The following is a 20,155-nucleotide window of genomic DNA, read 5'->3' as shown; positions in this document are numbered from 1 at the left end:
ACACGTACGTTCACTTCCACTACCTTTTATGGCCTCTTTCACAGCTGAGTCGACAGGAATAATATTCTTCTCCACCAGCTCCAAAGGACCCGGCCTGAGAGCAATCTTTTCATTGAGATCATCTGCCAGTCGGGCTCTTTTCAGCTTCATTTGAGTAGACTGAATGGACCCCTCTGCAGCTGAGTCTAAAAGGCCAAAAAGAAGGCATCAGTTCAGGACCTGGGGCATCTCTAAGCACAGTGCACAGCAGGAATATGCTTCCCCTTCAGCACAGTCCTTCTGGGCTGCAGCCAGCACCTAAGCATGGCTCAGTGCACAGCAGGAGCTGCTCTGGGGCTGGGAGGGAGGATGCTGGATTGGACAGGGCTGGTGGGGTTTGGGAAATGGGTCCTTCTCTGAGCCTTAGATCCAGCTTCTCCATTCCCAAGCAAGAGCCTCTGCCTACCAGCCTAGGCTTGCAAACTCAGCCTGCAGCTGCAGCATCCTCCCCAAAGCCCAGGAACGATCTGCAAAGGAAACTTCTTCAACAAGTTGTGACTAACATAAGGGCCAAAGCGGACTCCAGCTCCTGCCTGCCAGGAGCCCATTGGCCCTTGTGACTAGTGCAGATGGATCCCTGCTTCTGGGGAACAGCTGGAGAAAATAAACATGAACAGCATTTGACAACTGGAGTAAATAGATTACACTGGCAAAAAAAATGCTGAGTCTTTGGGAGTGGGCATTTGGGGGCAGCATGATGACTCCAGGTGCTCAGGGGAAAAACAAGCTGGAGGGGAGCACAAAAAAATGCAGCTAGATCTGGAAGCTACAGCCCTACCAAGCCAGCTGAGAAGTCCCCAGTTATCGAGTGTGACAGAAGAGCAGCCAGTTAAACACAACAATTTCCCAAACCTCTGGTGGCGCAGGGGTAAGTAGTGAGGGAGTGGGATCCTAAGCCAGACCTTGTCTATACCCTCAGGGGTCTGAAGTAAGAAGGGCTGCACCTAGCTTGTGCTCTCTTCAAAGACCGGATTCTCTTCTAGAAGAGATGCTGTGGGCAGCACAAGCTGCAGGGCTGGGTACCAGGAAAAATTCTCTGCAGGAGGTCAGCAGGGCTGATCTAGGCTCACTTCTGGCCTCAAACTTATACAGAGCAGCGAACACACGTGAGCTCCTTGAGGTGAACAGTAACAGAATGTATGCCTGTGAGGCATTTAGATGATGTGAAGTGTCTTAGCTGGCCAGTTTCCATCACCTCTAGGTGGTCCTGTTATGAACCAAATGGACATGTAAGTCCCCGATATTCCAGGGCACACCTCCACGAAATGCAGGGCACGACATACAGAGGTGTGAGCAGAGGTTCCAGCTGAGATGTGTGTGTGGGACAGCACAGCCAGCTTGCTCCATACACAGCCAGGCAGCCTCTGCTTCTCCTCCAGCTGTGCCTGGCCAGCCAGGTCCCTGCGCAGTGACTGCAGCTGCCTCCACATCTGGTTTACAGCCCCCAGGCCCCAGCTCCAGTCCGTATTGCTTCTATTACTTAAACTAAGGGAAAGACACTTCCCACCTGTTAAGCAAGCAATGGTGCTAGGTCATCTTAGGGATGGAGACCCAAGGGCAAAGCAAGGCAGCGGCATTGATCCGGCACGGGCCCTGGCTCAGCCCTCCTGTGTGCCAGAGGAAAAAGAAATATGGACTTCATCCATGTCAAGAGCAGCATTTGCAGTTGCTAGAGAGTGATCTGCTTCTTCCAGGTGACTGACAGGACCGGAGGAGAGAGGCTGCACATCCTCCTCCCTAAGGAGCTTGTTATCTCTGAAGATAAGGAGGGACCCTGCAGTGTGCTGCAGTCTGTGATGGGATGCAGCAGAGCCACGTCAGCTCTCTGGCTGGGAGGGGACACCACGATGGGACAGGGAAGAGCTGCTGTGGCTCACGGACTGATAGCAGGGCTCACTCTTCATATGGCTCTGCTTGGGTCATCAACTGCATCGCCATGAATTGTCACACAGCATATCCAGAATTATGGCAAAACAAAAGATGCCCAGCTTTGGGAGGGTATTGTCACCACCTGCTACAGGGATTTCAGTGCCCTGGACAAAAAATGCCCCAAGTGTGCTTTTCTTGAGGATTAGACATTAGCAAGTCTATCTAACAGAGTCCTCTCACAGCTGTCCTCGACCCCACTGTCCTCTACAGCATCTTAAACTGGTCCCTGCCAGAGATGGGAGAAAGATTAGATGGCCTTGGGTCTGCTTCTGTCAGGGAATAAATGTGTGTCCTGCCTCCTGAAGACCAGGTTTGGACTGAACTCCATACAACATGTGTCCCATTTGAATCTGCCTCTCACGAGCAGCTGGGACAAAGTTAATCATGATGAGAGTCCTGAAGGGAACCCGAGTGGGGCAGGACAGACATGAAGGAGGAGGCACAAGGAGCACATGGGAGAAGCTCAGGCAGTCTTACCTTGTAAAATGTGCATATTGACCAGGTCTGATCGCTCAGGCCTGCTTCTGATCTTGTGCTTGAGATAATCTTCAGTCTGCAGAACACAAATGCAGAGAGTTACCTGGCTAGAGCAGAAATAAGGTACAGAGAGCGGCTGCCCCTGTGCCATCCCATGGTTCTTTTGGATTTATTACAAACTGGGTTGAGTGAGCTCCTAAATGGCTTTTTTTTTTTTTTTTTTTTTTTTCCTTACTCAGGCACTGGCTTGTTCTTGGGCAGGTGTTCTTCAGAAAAGGAACAATGTGCGTGGAGCTGCTGACTGCTCACTAGATCCCCTCCTAAGCTGTGTCCCTCCCAATTTCCCGTGGGCTTCTGATGCCTGAAGTATTACGACAGCTCAAGGGAAGGATGAGACCTATTCACTGGGAGCGGTGGATCTGTTCCCAGCTGCACCAGAGCAGCTCCAGTGTGGACGGTTAGCAATGGCTCCCGTGGGAAGCCTGGCACTCTGGGGTGAGCTGTAAGGCTGAGCAAGCCGTGAAGATGCCCAGAGTCTTTACCCAGGTCAGCCACGAGGCTATGCCTTCCTGCGGTCCTGCAATTCCTGTGTGTTGTGATTCCTCACCCTGCCTATCATGTGGGGCTGGGAAAACCCACTTTGCAGATCACTTCAGCTGAGCTTGTGATGAACATGGTCCTGGAGCCTTGTGCCAACTTCCTCATGGCTTTAGGAACAGAAAGGCACAAAGAGGTACACTAACGCTGTCCATTAGGGCCAAGAAGTCAGTGTTGAGGGCAGCTGACCTCAAGAATACAGATATAAGGTTATCCCTGGTGAAAAAAAGCTAGAGCACAACTTGGACAAGTTATTAGCTGTTTGCTAAGTTGAGATGCAAAAATAAATAGCACAAAAAATGTACATAGTTCAAAGAGGTTGAAATCTTCAGGATAAACATAAAAGAATAGTACAAGCAGCTGGAGCAAAACTGAAACCCCACAGTACAAAATGTACAGAATCATGAGAAAAAGATTTTATAAGGACTTCTGTAGCTAGGACAAGGCAGTGGAAAGTGCGGTCTGTGTTCCATAAACAGGAGAAATAATTGTGCACGCTGCCGAGATGGCTACAGGATTTAATGCCTTTTTAAACCATCCTCACTAAAAAGATAAACGGCTATTTATCAATCAGATGACTCAGCCAAGAACCTTCAGCAAGAAAAGAGAAGAACCTCCAGTTATCAGGTTGGAGAACAGGTTGGAGAACACTCAGATGAGTTAAATGTTCCCGAACAGTTTGAGATACACAAGCCCAGAGTAATAGCAACTGTCTGTGGGTCTCCAGGAAACCAGGCAAGGGAGAACATAATTTCTGGCTTTAAAAGAGATGGAGAGAAGAAACCAGGAAACTATAAAACAGTCAGCAAGACATTGGACCAAGTAATCAAACAATCTATATAAATGGATTTTGAAGATAGCAAGGAGGTGAGTAACAGCCGGGATGGATTCATCAAGAACAAGCCACATCACACCAACCTAATTCCCTTCTATGGAGAGATGACAGATTTCTGTTACAGGAATAAACATGAATGTCATGTAGCATGAATTTAAGCATGTTTTGACATTATCTCACATGGCTTTCTCATATTCAAGCCAGAGAAATTTGGTCTGGATAAGACTAACATAAAAAAGGAGCATAGCTGTGGGTCACCAGGGGAATTAGCAATGGCTCGCAGTCTAAGCAGAAGAATATATCAAATCATGTTACACAGCAATTTTTCCTACTAGCCAATGTATTCATTAATGCCTTTGATGACAGAAGACATACTTCTTAACTCTGAATCATTCGAGGCTAACAGATCACAACGCAACACGATTTGGAGGAACTGAAGTATCAAACATATCTGAAATACATTTGATGTAATTTCAAGAAGGACATTTGGAAAGGGCTGCGTTCAGGTCACAGCTAGCCACTGCTAAGCCAGCTGATTAAGCACTGGGGTGGATGAAGGCTTAATTCACCAGAGATGCTTCTGTAGTGGTCACTGGACAGTGGCCTTAAGCAGAAATCATTTTCTCCATAAACAGAGAAAAAAATATAAAAGGCTCTGGAGAATCTAGTGATCAGCAGCTGAACCACATGCCGAGACCAGCAGGCAGGTTGCGAGGAGGCACAACGAAGGATGTTGGATAGGTCCTGGGAATAGCAGGGGCCTGCTCTGTGCCCTGCATCTGAAAGGGTCCATGGGAAGGGTCTGGGTGACAGCTACAGAAATCGTTATTGAGCCAGAGATGGGAGAGGTTGAAGGAAGGGGAGGTTGGTCAGGCCAGGGGTGAGATAGCTATGGGGAAACGGGCTGCAAAATACTTTTAAAAAGTGTTATAAGAAAAGATAGACAGTTTTGCGCGTACATGCATATAGGAGAAAAAGCAATGGGCTGAAACTTCAACAGAGCAGCTTGGGCTGGGGCTTGGGGGACACCTGCTAACAGCACAGGACAGAGGGCACAGGAGCTGGGGTGGGATGTCCCTCGGTGCTCACACATCTGTCAGGAATGACCCAGACAGTGCTGTTCTGCTCTGAGGCAGAGGCACGACAGCCGTCCCCCCCCAGTCCCTCCCTGCCACGCTTGCTGGGGTGCCGGGAGTGTGTGTCGAAGCCCTGCCGAGCCAGACTGCCGAAGAAAGTCAGCCTGCCCTCCGTCCTCCAACCCAGCAATCTGTTACAGGACACTGACTTCAAAGTCTGCTGCGCTGGCCTGATGCCAGCCTCTAACATAGCCACTGACACGTTTAAACAAGTAATAGACATTTTGTTTACTGAAGTCTTTACAATTCCTTACCCTCCCCCTCCCTATTTTTTTCCCCCAGTTTATTTTCACCAGCACGATCCCTCGCTTGGGCCACGCGTAGGTTTGCCTGGTTCCTGTGCCAGGTCAGAGCAAGCTGGTGTCTGCACCCATACGCTACTAAATTCTCCTGATGGATATCCAACTAATCCTCAGATCAGGTCCCGACTTTGCTGTCCTACAGCTGTGGCACTGTTTGTATTGAACCCAGCGTTCACGCTGTGTTAGCCTGACTTTCTGCAGTGAATTCAATTCCTTTTGACCTTTGCTGTTTATAAGCTGTATTTGTGTCGCTGGGGTGCAAATGGTGGAGAAAGACTTCAGATGTGGGTTTTTTAGTGTCAGCTGAAGCAGAAGAGCTTTCAAAACATATGAAAATGTTTATTGTTATCTGCTTTCTGTTTGCAGAAGATCGGTTTGGAGGAATATCAGCTAAACAACAAATGCCATTGAGTAATTATCTGGAAACAGCCGCTGCTCCTTCCCTGTGACAGCTCTAAGCAGGGCATCCTTGCAAAGGAGTGTATGTTTGTTATGGGCTGTGCTCATTAGTGTCTTTGTTAGTGTGCTCCAAAAAAGCATGCAGTTTGGGAGAGACTAGACCATCCTTCCCTTTTCCCCAGGCAACCAGCCAGTGAAAGCTTTTGAAGAGAAAGACAAAGAGACAGAAATGTATACTTAGACTGTAAAATATATGACACTTCAAGGATACTTTGGATTGCTTGAAATTTCATAAGCATACTAATTTTTCAGAGTCATATTGTATTCCTTATGCTAGCCGTTTATTACCGCAGCAGATTTGGGGCAAGTGATTTGGAGTGTGTTTAAGTTCAGAAGAGCTCTTCTCCATATTTCACAATCATTCTTCCTTGCAAAAGTCCTTTTCTGTGTGGCTGCAAGCACGTTTTTGCAGATTAACGGAACAAACTCTTGTGTTCAAGCAAAACCTGCATGACTGACTGTTCCCTTTTCAGTGGACATCACTGCAGATTGGCCAAGGCTGGGTGGTGGGCACTCGGAAAGCAGCGTGATTTCCCAAAAAGTGATCACATCGCAGTGTTTCGATGTGTTCTGGAAATGGCCACTTATCTTATCTATGCCTTCAGCAATATTTAGGGAAGCCGGAGCGCAGTTAGATAATGGGGCTGGTGGGAGCCTGGCCCACTTAGCTGCCTGGATGCTGTGTGCCCTAATGGCCAAGCTGCACTGCGGAGCTAAAAGCCAGGCTCCTCTCTGATGACAAGCGTGAGCTCCCTAGGGACTCGGGTGACAAAGGACATCTGCATTCCTCCTGCACACTTGCTAAGTAGTTAGGCTCCTGCAGTCCTCTTTGCTGCTGGCCCTGCTTTAACCCCGCTGCCTTGAGCAGCAGAGAGCCACCAGCACAGCAAGGAGCAGGCTGTGGACCTGGCCGGAGAGGGGAACAGCACCACGCTCTGCCCACAGCCGCTGCTGAGAGACAGGGGCTGCTGTAAAAGCCCACAGCTCAGGGCACGGATGGCCCCTCTGCCCTTTTAAAGCTTCCCTGCTTGAAGAAGGCTGCCCCAGAACCCTGTCTTGGCCCCACCACATCTGGAAGCAGGGGACATGCCCTGACCCTCATCCTTGGCCACAGAGCCTGAACGGAGGGTGCCCGAGGAGGGGACAGTGGTGGCAGGTGCTTTCAAACCCCGCAACTCATGCACAGCGAGCCCACGTGCTCCCTCATCGGAACGGCTGCAGGAGTTACCTTGGCTCGCTCCAGACTTTTTCGCTGTTCATGGAATGCCGATGGGCTTTTCAGTGCTGCAACAGGAAAGAGAGAGGAGCGGTCAGCACAGGAGCGGAAGCAAGCAGCCACCAGGATATTCAGCAACAGCATTTTAATGAGTGCTATAAAAATAGCGACACAAACTAGCTGTTCTCTTTATTGCGCGGACTAAAAATAACTCAGGAAAGCTCTGGGAAATCCCGTGCTCTCAGCCAGCCCGTGGCAAGAGAGCAGGGGGGACACGGAGCACGGGGAGCGCCAGAGGCACACGGTCAGGGAGTGGGTGCAGGCTTTGAAACGTAGTGCTCCGTGGGACACGGCAGAGAGTGGATGTGGCTTTTCCCTGAGTGCTTCCTGCAGGTCGTGGAGAGCACCACAGCCCCAGAAGACAGATCTGGGAAGAGCAACAACCTGAGAGGGGATCTCAGCTGCAAGGCAAACCTGCACCTGACTGAGGGCTGAGGCCAGCAGGAAAACTGAAAAGACCTGCCTTGCCCCCTGGGGCCATGTGAGCACTGCCTCCAGCGAGGGTATTTCAAGGCCCCCCAGCTGTGGCTCTCTGTCCCTCTTCCATCACTGACTACCCCTCTGTCTCTCACTGGACATTTGTCCCATCCCCTGCCCAGAAGCATGTGTGACATGTGGCAGGCAGCTGCCTGGCCAGGTACCAGACAGCAGACCATGCCCCCAGCATCTCCTGACACCAAGGAGGAATAACCCAGAGGGGCTCCTGAAAAAAGCCCAGTGAACCCTGGCTCTTGGACCAGTGATCACCAGTCCATGGAGCAGTCTGCACTGGAGTCATGGAGAACCTTGTGCATTTCCTTGTTTGGTTCAGCAGAAATAGGAGCAGAATTTGTGTGGTGAAGGGGTTAATATTTCTCAGATCCTGCCAAAAAAAATTTCTGTCTGTGTAAGCAGGCAAAATTAACTGTTACCATCAGGACAGGGAAGGGGAAGGTGTCCTGACCCACAAAACCAGTCTGCTACAGCTCCTTGTTTGGCACCAAGAATTCCCTTTCCACCTTCTGAATGGGACCCAACAGGGGCAGAAAGTATCTTCACGCAGGACATGTTACTCTCCATCAGTCTAGAGGCGGATAAAGAGAAGACTGGGGGCAGATAGGAACTGTTTGGGGGGCCTCTGAATTGGCTGTCAGCAGGCAACACGCCGGGCAACCCCCATAACCTCCGGTAAATCACGATAAAACACAGAAGGCACATTCCTGCTCCTAACATTTGGAAAGCAGACACACAGACAAGCTAGTGTTACGGTGCCATGCTCCGGTGAGCAGCCGTGAGGACTTGTGACAGCTGGTTTAATCAGAAGCAAAATAAAATGGTGCACACGAGAAAATGAAGTTAGCAAGAGAGATGACTTTTACAGCCCTGCTCACTGTGAAGTCCTGCCACTGGGAGCGTGCTATGGGCGCTGACCAAACACCATGCTATTCAAGAGGAAAATGTTGCAGAATTTAGTCATTTACCAAGATTTTTGCAGGAATTATGTGGATGCTGCAGCTTGTATTAGTCTGCAAAACAAATAAAGACATCGCTAGCACTGGTTCTTCAGACAATTTGTCAGGGGATGACGTGTCAGCTTGAAATGGCTGAGGCTCTGGAGGCAACAGGGCAGAGCTGCTGTGCTTAGCATTGATAACCTTGGCACTATTGCCTCTGCGGTTTCTGTTAGAGGATGAGGTGCTGGTTACAAGAAGGTCTTTACTTCAAGCACAGCTATTTCTGCAGCCCATCACGACAGGGGGAACCTTGCTTTGAGGAATCTTTGATCCTGCAGGCTGTCTCCCCTTCTTTTTGGGTGGGTGAACAGGATCTGGCTGGGGTCCAGGGCAGGCATCTGTGTGGGTCTAGAGAGAGGGTTCCTCTCTTCTCAGCCCTACAGCCTGCCCTTCTGCAAATGACTCCACATGCTCTCGATTTAAAATGCTTTTGCTGGGTCTGTACCAGTTTCACTGGGACAATAAAACTGCCTGTGTTGTTGCATGAACTGGAAACTTCCTACTCAGTGAGCCTGAAGAGTGGGGCAGGCTTTGCTTTCACCTGCACTCCAATGCATCAGGAACGTGGCTGTGTCTCAACAAACCTGGATCTCCCCTTGCTTTCAGAGGATCCTCCATACACAGTCACAGGGCTGAAGGAACTCAGGGGCTGCTCTTGCCTACCAGTCTGCGCCTGTCTTTATTTGTAGACACTTTGTCAGTAGTGTTGGTTGTTTCGCCAGCCAGTTGTTCGATTTACTACCTGAAAACATCAGACAATCAGAGTCCAGCTTTGAACCTGAAGTCTTGTGCAATGCTACTGCTCCTGAGCATCCTCCTTTAGGCAGCTTCCTGCCTTCTCCAGTGACGGGGCATCTGAAGGTTCCACATTTCTTAGAGCAGCATCCAGGGGAGTGTGAACAGAGCTCAGGTAATGCAATGGCATTAATCTTTTCCAGTCAAACCAAACACAAACCGGGCTTCGCTAAGGATATTCATCTCACTGTACTATGCTCGGGTAACACTGATACTTCTCCTTGCGCTACGCTCTTGGATACCCAAAACCAGACAGTTTCCTAGGACTTACTCCAATGTTTCGTGCTTACTGTGCTATAGCTGCACTGCTGAACAGCTCAGGAGGCTCTGCATATAGTCACCAACTCCCCCTCCTACCAGGGTTTGTACAAGACCTTCAAGTCTTCTGTCCAGTGGTATTCTGTCACTCTGACCTTCCGTCTCTCTTTCTGGTCTCTTTATAAAATGGACCAGTAGGAAAAAAAAGTTTCTCTGACCTGACATTATACCAGCAGAAAATGTATGCAATGAGTTGAAAGCAATCCTTGTGGAGAATACGATGTGCAATGTGGGGCCAAGTGCACGCTCCAAGCTGGGAACCAAACCTGACTCTCACCGGGGAGACCGGCAATGCTCATCTCTTCTCTTTCCAGAAGGGCTATTAACTATTGTAGCTTACAGCCATATGGGTTCCTTTCTTACCCTCCTGCCAGGCATATGAATCGAGATCCTGTCCCGGTGCATCTCCCAGAGCCCACCTCTTCTCAGATGCGGTGGTTCCCAGAGCCAACAGGGAATGGGAAGATGTGGTTAAACAAAGACTTGTTTTTCATAAGGAATGACTGCACATGCTCAAGTCATGGGGAAGCTGGCTGGGGCTTCCATGTATTAAATGCTAAATGTCTGACACTTCCTCCTGAGGTCAAATTCAGCAGTTAAGTTCTTCATGTTTGTTTTTATAATGGCAAAAGTGCCTTTTCTTCTATTACTTTGAGTGAGTGAACTGTGCTCAAGCTTCCCAAAATGGCCTTCTTGGACAGAAACCAGACTGCAAAAATGTCAGCCTACAAGCTGGGAGTGCAAAGAAGCCGTAAGGAACAGGAAAATACCCTTCAGTTAGTATCAAATAAATTTGGCTTAGTATGTGGACTGCAACATGTAAGGTTTAATTGTTAGGTGCCACGTGTAAAAGTGCAGTCGCACGCACTCAGCCTTGCGGAGCCGTGTCAGGTATGCAAACCTCTCAGTCGGCCCTACTGCTCCATATGTGTGCAACGGGGCGTCCTGCACCTTATCTGAGCATGCCCACTTGTACGGAGTAGACTTAGCAGTTCAGGAGATGTTAGACATATTTTTTGCCCACTGACTGTATCGCCAGTGTTTGCAATGCTATAACAAATATCACAATATTTTGCTTAAAACTCCAACTCCTGGAGTCTTGTGATGAGAATGCTTGCCCTTTGGTGGCAGGCAGCATAAAATCTGCACGCTTAAAGAAACAGAAGAAAAACTGAAAGCATGTGCATTATCAGTCTTAAAACTGTGTGATCATTTTGACAGTCGTGATTTTTGTCATCCTGCTCAAGTTTACTTAATGCTTGATGCTGGCAATACTGTACTAAGAAGGCATCTGTTGCTGGCTACCTTGATACGATCCTTTAGGAAGGCAGCTGCGTGAGGAGGGCAGAGGGATGGGCAGGGTGCAGCAAGCAGTGCTGGAGCCATGCTCTTAGCGAGTTGTCGTTCTGTTGTTTAGGCAAGAGCTGCGTCACAGCCTTCAAGGTCAGCCAGAAGAGACAAAAGTGACACAGCCTTTGGAAAGTTGTGGTCTTAGCAGTGAACCCAAGGGGCCCTTGATGAGACAGGAAGGATAATCCTCTACCTGGGTCCCAGGTCACAGATTCATGCACATGGAGCTGAGCTAGGTCAGGGTGGAGTTATCCATCGAGCAGGGCTGAGCTCCCAGCACCATTTCTCTGGCAGTGCTACAGGATTCATGATGCACCTGCAGGTGCAGAACGGGGGCGTTTTCGTTCACTCGCTTTTTGGGTTCTGGCACCTGGCTGCTGGTCCTGAATGACTACAAGGTAACGCTGGCCTGGAGCTCGTCCGTCAGGCATGGATGCCACGTTAGTGAGGGTGAACGTGGTCAGCGAGGGACATCACCCATCAGTCTGCAGCAGGGAGGCCCAGGTAGGATCCCACTGGCCTCAAGCGTGCCCTGACAGCTCTGCCCTGTGGAGTCCTGCCCGGGCACAGGCACAGATCTGAACAAGCCTCACTCACCCCGGGGCTGCCTCTCCCCACTGGGGCCAAGCAGTTACCCTCTCTTCTGCCACAGCTTCCCAGAACAGGCCCTCTCCACCTTTTCCTCCTTCTGTCGGTCTGAGCCTGCCACGGAGACTCCTGGCTTTTACAGGAGGACACGAGATTCTCTGCCCTTGCCTACACGACAGCTGTGTGAGTCTTCTTGTTGGATGTGCTTGTCCTGCTACAGTGACCTCTGGGACAGGGAGCTATGCAGCTGAATTTCTGGATGGTGTAAGCTAAGCATCTCTCCTACTTCAGTTTGAGAAGCAGCATTATAACCCAAGCGGCAAATGCTGGGCACTATTGTACAGCACCAGGGACCATAATATTTCAACAGGGAAGGAAGCAAAGCCCCCCTGGTAGCAATCTGCTCAGAGCTGAGTGGGTCTGAGCAGGCAGCTGGTGCCACACGGTGCCCCAGCAGTGCCCAGGATGAGCCCAGCCCCTCTGAGCCAGGGGTGGGTGAAAAAGGCAGAAAAAGATACTCACGTGGCATGATGCCTTGGTCTGCCAGCTGCTCACGGGTCCTCCTCTGCTGAAGCCGTAGCTGTAAAACTGAGAGAGAGAGAGAGTGTCAGGGAAGGATGCAGGATTTTACTGAGGTGCTAAGACATCTATCTGGGACAACGTGTCGAGGGATCTGTGTATGGAACAGAGCTCTGGCACTGATCCCTGCTGCTGCTGGGTCAGCCCTGGCGGAGCAGAGAGCTGCAAGCAACGGGGGCTGCCAGGGAGGAGCTGCGCAGCCCGCACCTACCCCATCCCCACTTTTGCAGGCAGATGAGTGGGGCAGGGCTGGTGCTGGTGCAGGCAGTGCCCTGGTGTCTGGGGCAGACTGGTCCCTGCCTGGCACCTGTAACAGCAGCCTCAGGTGACCACGGCTTTAGCTCAAATAGTTACTCAGTTCTGAACTCCGAAGCTGGGAGGTCCTCCCTTGCCCCAGCACTGTGGATTGAGCAAGGCTTTCCAATGCCACCACCCTCCTGAGAGCCTGGCAGCACATCTCCAGCCCTGCAAGGCTTGGCACTAGATGCAGATATGCTTAATGTACCGAGGGGGATGCAGATGGTGTGGTGAGGAGAGATTAGTGCCACCCCTGTATGAACCCAGCGCTCCAAGGACCTGCAACCTCCAGTATAACTTCTTTTTGGAAACAAGGCACTGGCAGATGGGAACGAACTGCTGATCAGGGTCACTAAGTACCACAGTGGCATGGGCTCAGCTACAGAGCATCAGTTAAACATCTAACAAAGAAGCACCTCTCTATATTTACAGCACGTAACGACAACCCACCATACACCTGCAGCCTGCCTTGTGCAAGGCTACAGACCTCTGTGTGGCCCAGGACTGCACAAATTAGTTCATCCCATCACTCAGATAACCCTGCCTGAACTTTGAGTCAGTAACATATTCTACACATACTTTTTTTTTTTTTTTTTTTTGCAAATTTGTCTTCAAGAATATAGACATGTAACACAAGATAAAACATAAACCACACTTCCATATTTTCCTGCTGGAAACTCAGTACAGCTTGCCATGAGGACATGTCTCTTTCAGAGGTCACAATATAACTGCATGCACGTCCCCTGCCTGCCATTACAGCCCCAGACTGCATCCCCTTAGCTGCCCGGAGAGAGCTGGTATTGGAAGGGGAAAAGAGGGAAGAACAACTTTTTTGCCCTTGGGAGCAACCTGCTGAGCTCTGTCAACAGCTCATGTCTACAGTGCAGCTTCCCTCGGATGTGGGATGGAGCTGGACAATAATCCCTTCCAGAGGAGTCTCCACAGCACATGGCTCCCCGAGATGCCATTGCCTGTGACTTTTCCGTGTCCTCGGTACAAATCCTGTCTCACAATTCACAGCAAATGTTTACTGAAGGCCTCACGTGAGACAATGAACTCCTGCCAAATTCCAGCACTTCTTGGGACACCAAAGATAGATTCTTGCAGTAAGGGAAAAACGTCACCTTCAGTACCCAGTAAAGTCTGCACGCGTGCTGCTCCCCTCATGCCAGAGTGAAGCTGGTGGCTATAAGTCACTGGCAAACCTTGCTGCCAGGGAAGTCTGTAGCCCTCCATGGCACCACCCCCAGTCAGTGCTGGTTCTGCCCCTGGACACATATTTATACCCTTGCACTCCAGGTATCTACATCAGACCCAGTTTTCTGCATCTCCTTTACAGGAGTCACCCCCTTCAGGGGACCTCAAAACCAAATTAGACAGACCGTGCTTGAGGAATGCCTCTTTCATCCTTGACTATAGAGGCAGTTTAACAGTAACCAGCTCGTAGTAGTATCTTACGCAGGCTGAGGTGGACCACGGTTTCTTTGTGTGGAACCTACTTTGTGATCAGTCATGATACTGGACAACCACGGAGAGCTTTGCACTTCTGCTGAGGAAGAGATGTACCTTTACGGAATAGGGGACCTAACAGAGGTCAGAGACTGTCCAAGAATAAAGATTTGTAGCTCACCCAAGAATAGTTCTCTACTCTTCTAGGTCGTGGTCCAGTGTCCCAGGCATTACAGCACCTTGCTTTAAACTGAGGCAATTTACACACAACATCCCATCTTCAAATGGGAATCAGAGACAGCAAAGACTTCTAGAGCCATATACAACACCCTGCCAAGGACACGGCAGTCTGCCCCATCTAGCTGTAAAACATCCCAAGTGAGGATGCTCCATCACTTCCCTCCAGATCTCCCACATCTGCCAAAGTTTTTGCACCATTTCAGTCTGAGTTCTGACAGAGCCAGGCCAAGCGCTACACCACACCCACATGAGCCAGGGGGATGCTATCCATCAGATGACCATACATTCAAAGCCCGCATTCTCTGCTGCGTCTGCTTATTTCACAGCCGTTCTTAACAGACAAGTAATTTAACAGCCTTAGAGCATGGTCAGCTGTCAGCCAGGCCTGTTCAGAGAGAAAGGAGATGGCACAAACTCCCTTGAAGCATAGCTTGGAAGGTGATGATGATTTCCAGTGTGGTGGCCATAAGTTTCAGCATCAGTCTTGATGCAAGAAGTGCTGAAAACATGTAGGTTTCACTGACACAGCTCTCCCTGTGCTTGGATGCAGGATCAGCACCCAGGAGCCCAGATTTCCCAGACCCTGCTGCCTTCCAGCGCCCAGTGCACTGCCCGGGGGAGCTGCCCCACCACAGGTGCTCCTTTGCCTCCTGCACTAAGCACCGCAGAGGGACCAGCACAGAGGGGACCTGATGCTGTTTATTTGTGTAGGAAAAAAAGTGTCCAAAATGTTTTTCATGTTGACAGGCTGTGAACAAGCAATGCCACAAGCTGGTCCGAGCATGAGAGCTAAGCAATTCCATGGGTGAGTGGCTACGGGCTGGCCATGCGACCTCCCACAGACACGTGGTTCCTCTTGGGCCACGCTGAGCTGACATCCCGGCCCATCCTTAAGCCACAGGGAATTAAGGAAAAGTTTATCCAGCCTTGTTTGTTGAGGTCATGCTGACAGAAAAGGTGAGTGCAAGCGCTGGCCATTTCCAGAAGCACTCCAAGCTTGATGGTTGGAACAGTTATTGCAGCTACTGAATATTCATCCAGATCTGGACCTCCTCATGCAATAGGATGCATGCCTTGACTCCCAAATACCACCTCTATGAGCTTCTAAAGTCTGCTGCAAAGCATCTGAAGAAACATAGCTGTGGACAGCATCAGACCGTAACACTAAACATCCCTGCAGGAACAGGTAAAGCAGCCACTACTTTTGGCAGCCTCCAAGTCAGTGCTGTAGCTTGCAGCTTGGCAGACACCAACTCAAGGCCTGCACTCTTCCCTTACAACCAACAGTGCTTAAAAACAGGGCTGGAGGAGCCCCCGGCATCATCCAAACCACCATCACTTAGCTGCTTCTTGAAGGGGACTTTAAATCTGTTGAAGCTGTACCTGAGCCCCACTGCATTCCTGTCCTCTTCCTCTGCTACACGTCTGGAGGTCTGAGCTCTGAGTGCTGCCTGTGACTCACTTTGAGGATACTGTCATCCTCCACATATGGGAATTATTTTCTTCCTGAATATTCTTAATTTTTTTCAAGGAAACTGCTTTGCTAACACTTCAGAAGAACATTTATGTTACAGAGAGTGATGGCTGGAGCACTGATGAGACAATCTTGGTCCGACACCCCCAGCATACTTGTTGCCTGTCTGTATCAGCTTGAACAGTGAGAAGTACCCGCAAGGCAGCAGTCACACACACTGGTCAGCCTGTGGTACCAAGCTCTGAGAAGCAGCCTTGCTTCCAGCAGCCCTGCTCCCTCCTATGGTACTCCATGACGAGAAATCCCTCCCCAGATGATACCAGGCATGCCAGAGATATTCCAGTGATTTTGCTCATTAACTTTTTCTGTTAGAAATAGTTCTCTTTTCTATGCTAGCACCAAGTCCCATTGAGTGATACAGCTTCTAGAAACCTGTGCAGTGGGGCTGTGTCATCGGTGCAGAGAAGACCTCCTGGCATCAGTTGTAACTGGCTCTAGTGGCCCAGGCTCTGAGCACTGCCCATGACTCGCCCTCCTCCCTAGGAGTTAACCTCAGAGCTTTAGGAAGCTAAGAGGACAGCTTGGGCCTTGCCTGGCCTGGTGATGCACTGGAAAAGACACATTCAAATTCTCTCTCCGTCCCCAGAGCAGGCAGACCTGGCCTTCTGCTTCAGTCTGCGGGGTCACTTTGAGTCCAATCCTCAGCAGACAGTCAGGATAGGAATTTTATCACCTGCATCAGAGCATCCCCCATGCTGGGGCATTGCCACAGCACTCTCAGTACCATCCTCTCTGGGGAACTGGCTGTTAAACAGCACAGGGGGCTGAGCAGCACGGAGGCATGTTGGCCAGGGAGCTGGGGAAACTGCCCTTCTTGCAGGGTTCAGGACTAGGGCAGCAGGCAAAGCCACAGCTGACCTGACCTAGTGTTGGTGATGGTCTGTCTGCAAGAAGGAGGCTGGTTCAGAGCACGTCCAACACTTACGTAGCAGCCAGAGCAGGTTCCCTGGAAACTCTGAGGCTGCACAAGGTTTTCTCAAGCACCCAGCCCAGCCCTGCAGCCGAGGGGAGCTGCCCAGGTCTATCACTGCTTCTCAGCTTCTGACCCAGCATCTGTCCCTGTCCTTGACCAACATCCTGGGCACCACCACTGGCAGCATGAAGCACTGGTCCACCAGAGCATCACAGGTCCTCCTTTTCTGGAGCTGCTGTTTTGCAAAACCACCTTGGCCAAGCTCCGTTCTGAGCCCCTCCATGGCGCTCAGCCCCTCTGCTCTGCCAACAGCCAGGTGCCACAAAGTGATTTCTCTGTAGCATCACATCTCCAGGCCCATGTTATCCTCTGACAATGTGGCCTGCGTGGGACCCCTGTGAGCAGAGATGAAGCTCAGGCAGCCACAGCCCAGCTGAAAATGGCACCGCTGAGCTGGGACAGCCGTGGAGAGCCCCGGTCAGTCCTCGCCCAGCTGGGCACTGCCTCGGCCTGGGGCCCAGCCAGAGCAGCTTTATTTCCCTCTGCCTGTGATGCTCAGCACTTCAGAGGTGGGAGCCTTTTGCCTTCTCCTGGGCAGATGTGCTACAAATTTGTGTGTTAGCCAGGAGGTTGCACTGCACCAAATATCTCATCTACACTGGTGGGAACAACACATCTAACCCCATGTCCAGGCCTGCAGGTGCCTTAGAAGACACGTAGGACCACACCTGGCTAGCAAGGAGCCCAGACCACCACTATAGAACAACCAGCTGTGAAATTCCACTGAGGGCTGTGTTCGTCATAATGTGCAACCTCAACCCTGCCACGGTCCTGAGAACAGGCTGTCACCAGCCCTCCTGAAGTCATCACTTCTGCACCCCCAGGAGCAGCCTATACATCCTCCTCCAGCACAGCAAGGTGTGTTTCAATCTGTGCTATAACACCTGCCTGGCTGACACGGAAACATATGTCTGTCAGCTAAAATACCAAGGTATAAGATGCTGGAAAAGCAAAAAATCAAGCACAAACTGATCTACATCAAGTCAGTGTTTTACAAAAGCTTCATGAAATAACAAAACAGCGTCATCAGTCACAGAGAGGCCAGGGTTTGAACACACACACTGATTGTGAACTATACGAGTTCATGATCTGAGAGAAAACACATGTGTGTGCTTTATCTTTGGACACCAGAAAAATGAAAATAAAGGGTCTGCCAAAATGCCTGGCCTAACACCCTACCAAGACCTGCTCTCTTCTGCCTTTGCTAACCTGCTGATTTTGGTCCAAATCACTCTCTCCACCAGAGGCAGGCAGAGTAAATTCTTCTCCCATCTCAACCAGCTTCATTCAAGCCTGATGTGTGAGCATGCAGCCCTTCCTCCACAGGGCCAGGCACGTCTTCTCTGCAAATTCACACCCATGTGTCCACAATTAGGTCTGGATATTACCCCATGTCAATCCATGCAGAACTGTATTTCGTGTTAAACTTTCACTTCTCACCAATTATCTGAACTACCACTGATGTTATGCAGATGTTGGCCTTGCAAACTCTCCGTACGGCTGGACAGAAAAGGACAGAGTTAAGGTTAAGTCTGCATTTGCCAGCTTTGTTTGCTCCGTCTGATGACAACGCTTCTCTGCTGCTGGAGTACAGTTGGTTTGTGTTCAAAGCAGGAGAGCACTTCACATAAATGATCGTCTCTGGGAAGAGTTAAATGTGTTTCTGGAACAGCCCTTAGATGTTCTAGTTGATTTAGTGCAAACCCATTGATAACTGGAGCACATGGGATAGCATGGCAGGCTTGAAGAATCATCGTTCCTGCAAAATTTGTCAGGATGACCTCAGATCAGTATATTTATCTTTGGCAAAACAGACAAAATAAACACGTGCAGAAATCCTCGAGGAAGAGAAGGGGGAACCTGAAGGCCTGCAGCATGCTGCTGCTGGTTTGATCCGTCTCCTCTGGAGCGGCTCCCGGTGCCCTGCACTGGGGAAGCTACCATCTCGCCATACTGCAGTTCTGCTGGTCCTTCTCTGTGGACCACTGGAAAGAGAAGAGCAGGAGAAAACACTGTGGGGCTCAAGACAGGATTACTGGGCACTGTGTGAAAAAAGCTGCTGCCTCCACCAGCTCAGCCTTTCCTGGACAAACTTTCTTTTTCTTGCTACCGATGCTGCCAGATGGAAGCAAGAGACTGAAAAGCTGACCCCTGAGCCACTCTAGGGGGCACATCTATGTGCCACCATCTTCTAGTTGCCACCTCCTTGCTCCACTTTCTGCCTGCTCTGTGCCACAGAGATTAAAGGGATTCTGGGATGAGGAAACAAAAAGCAAGTAATAAATCTCTAGCACCCTTTAACACACGCATCGCTCTTCCAGCTGCTCAGTGTGTGCAGACCACGGAGAGACAGCAAAAGTTTAGTTATTAAGATTTACTTCAGCCCTTATTAACATCGGTCTGGAATCCTTCAAAAGGGATTCAGAGTCATCATGAGTCACGGAGCACAGCTAAGCCTTCCCAAACCTGGGGAGCAAGCAAAGCCTCACACCTGCCTGAGCAAGACCATCTCCAAAGCAACTGTGCGTGGTGAAGCCTGGCTCCCTGGGGCTTGCATTTCGGGGCCTGACCCCTCCTGGTTTTTCCTTCACATGCTCCGTGTGAGCTACATGACTCTCTGTGTGAACTGCTGCTGTCCCGTAGCGTGTTACAGCCCCTGAGCTGTGCAGGGCAGTGTGGTGCAGGGCGATGGGTTGAGATGTTCATCCCTCTTCCAGGTGAGTGAAGGACAGTAAATCAGAGCACTGCACCTCCTGCCATCCTTGTGGGGCTTTACAGCTACCGAAGTCAGCACACGGAGCAGGGACACCAGAGGAAACTCTGTCCCATAGAGTCTTTGCACATAAAAGAGGTTCAACCACTTCAACCATTAAATGTTAGCTTTTTTTCTCCATTCCCCACGTTATTAAAAAACCAGCACAAACTGAAAGCAGTTACAGATTTATGTGTATTCCTCAGCATCCCGCTTTCCTCCCCCGTCTCACAGACTGTGATGACCAGGTCCTGCATCATCTGCAGCGGTCCTAGCAGCGCAGCGAGCGAGCTGCAGGCGTGCATTTGGGAGTTTGGCAATCCCAGCTCAAACAAAAAAAACAGGCAGAGAAATCTTGTCAAATGGGAAACCTGTGTTTCACCAGGCAATAGCGAGGGATGGCAGTTGTGGGATTCAGTCATGAACCAAAGAATGCCCCACAAAGTGACTGCCCTAGAAACGCTGAAAGGCACGAGAATTTATGGACAGAGAGACCCACAAAGTTTTACTTTTACTGGAGAATCATTTGAAAAATATGTTTAGAGATCCCACTGTTGGTTCCATAATAAAGCCAGCTTACAAATAAACCAGAAATGAGCCTTAAAAACAATACTGGTTCATTTGAAAAGAATGCGGGGACATGTAAGGCAGCCCAGCCGCCTCTCGTCAGAAAGGTGGCAGTGTTGCTTTGTAGTTGCTGGAGGAATTGTTACAGACTAAGAACTTTTTTCAGACGA

General features: G+C 50.1%; 1 protein-coding gene across 6 annotated transcripts in view; it reads right to left on the bottom strand.

The window, feature by feature from the left end:
• The window catches only part of MYOCD (myocardin), a 156,791-nt gene that overhangs the window by 23,353 nt on the left and 113,283 nt on the right, over nt 1–20,155 (bottom strand). For 5 of the 6 annotated variants that reach the window (XM_080401344.1, XM_080401345.1, XM_080401346.1 and 2 more), the window contains 4 exons: nt 12,117–12,182; nt 7,003–7,058; nt 2,446–2,521; nt 24–185 (listed from right to left, as the gene is read on the bottom strand). In XM_080401344.1, the coding sequence (XP_080257470.1) occupies nt 24–185; nt 2,446–2,521; nt 7,003–7,058; nt 12,117–12,182 (360 nt within the window). The remainder of the gene's footprint in view (nt 1–23; nt 186–2,445; nt 2,522–7,002; nt 7,059–12,116; nt 12,183–20,155) is intronic. The other variant, XM_080401349.1, reaches the window with a different exon arrangement.

This window comes from Falco punctatus, assembly GCF_963210335.1.
Source record: "Falco punctatus genome assembly, chromosome: 1".
NCBI lineage: Eukaryota > Metazoa > Chordata > Aves > Falconiformes > Falconidae > Falco > Falco punctatus.
This window is presented reverse-complemented; position numbering and strand designations above follow the sequence as displayed.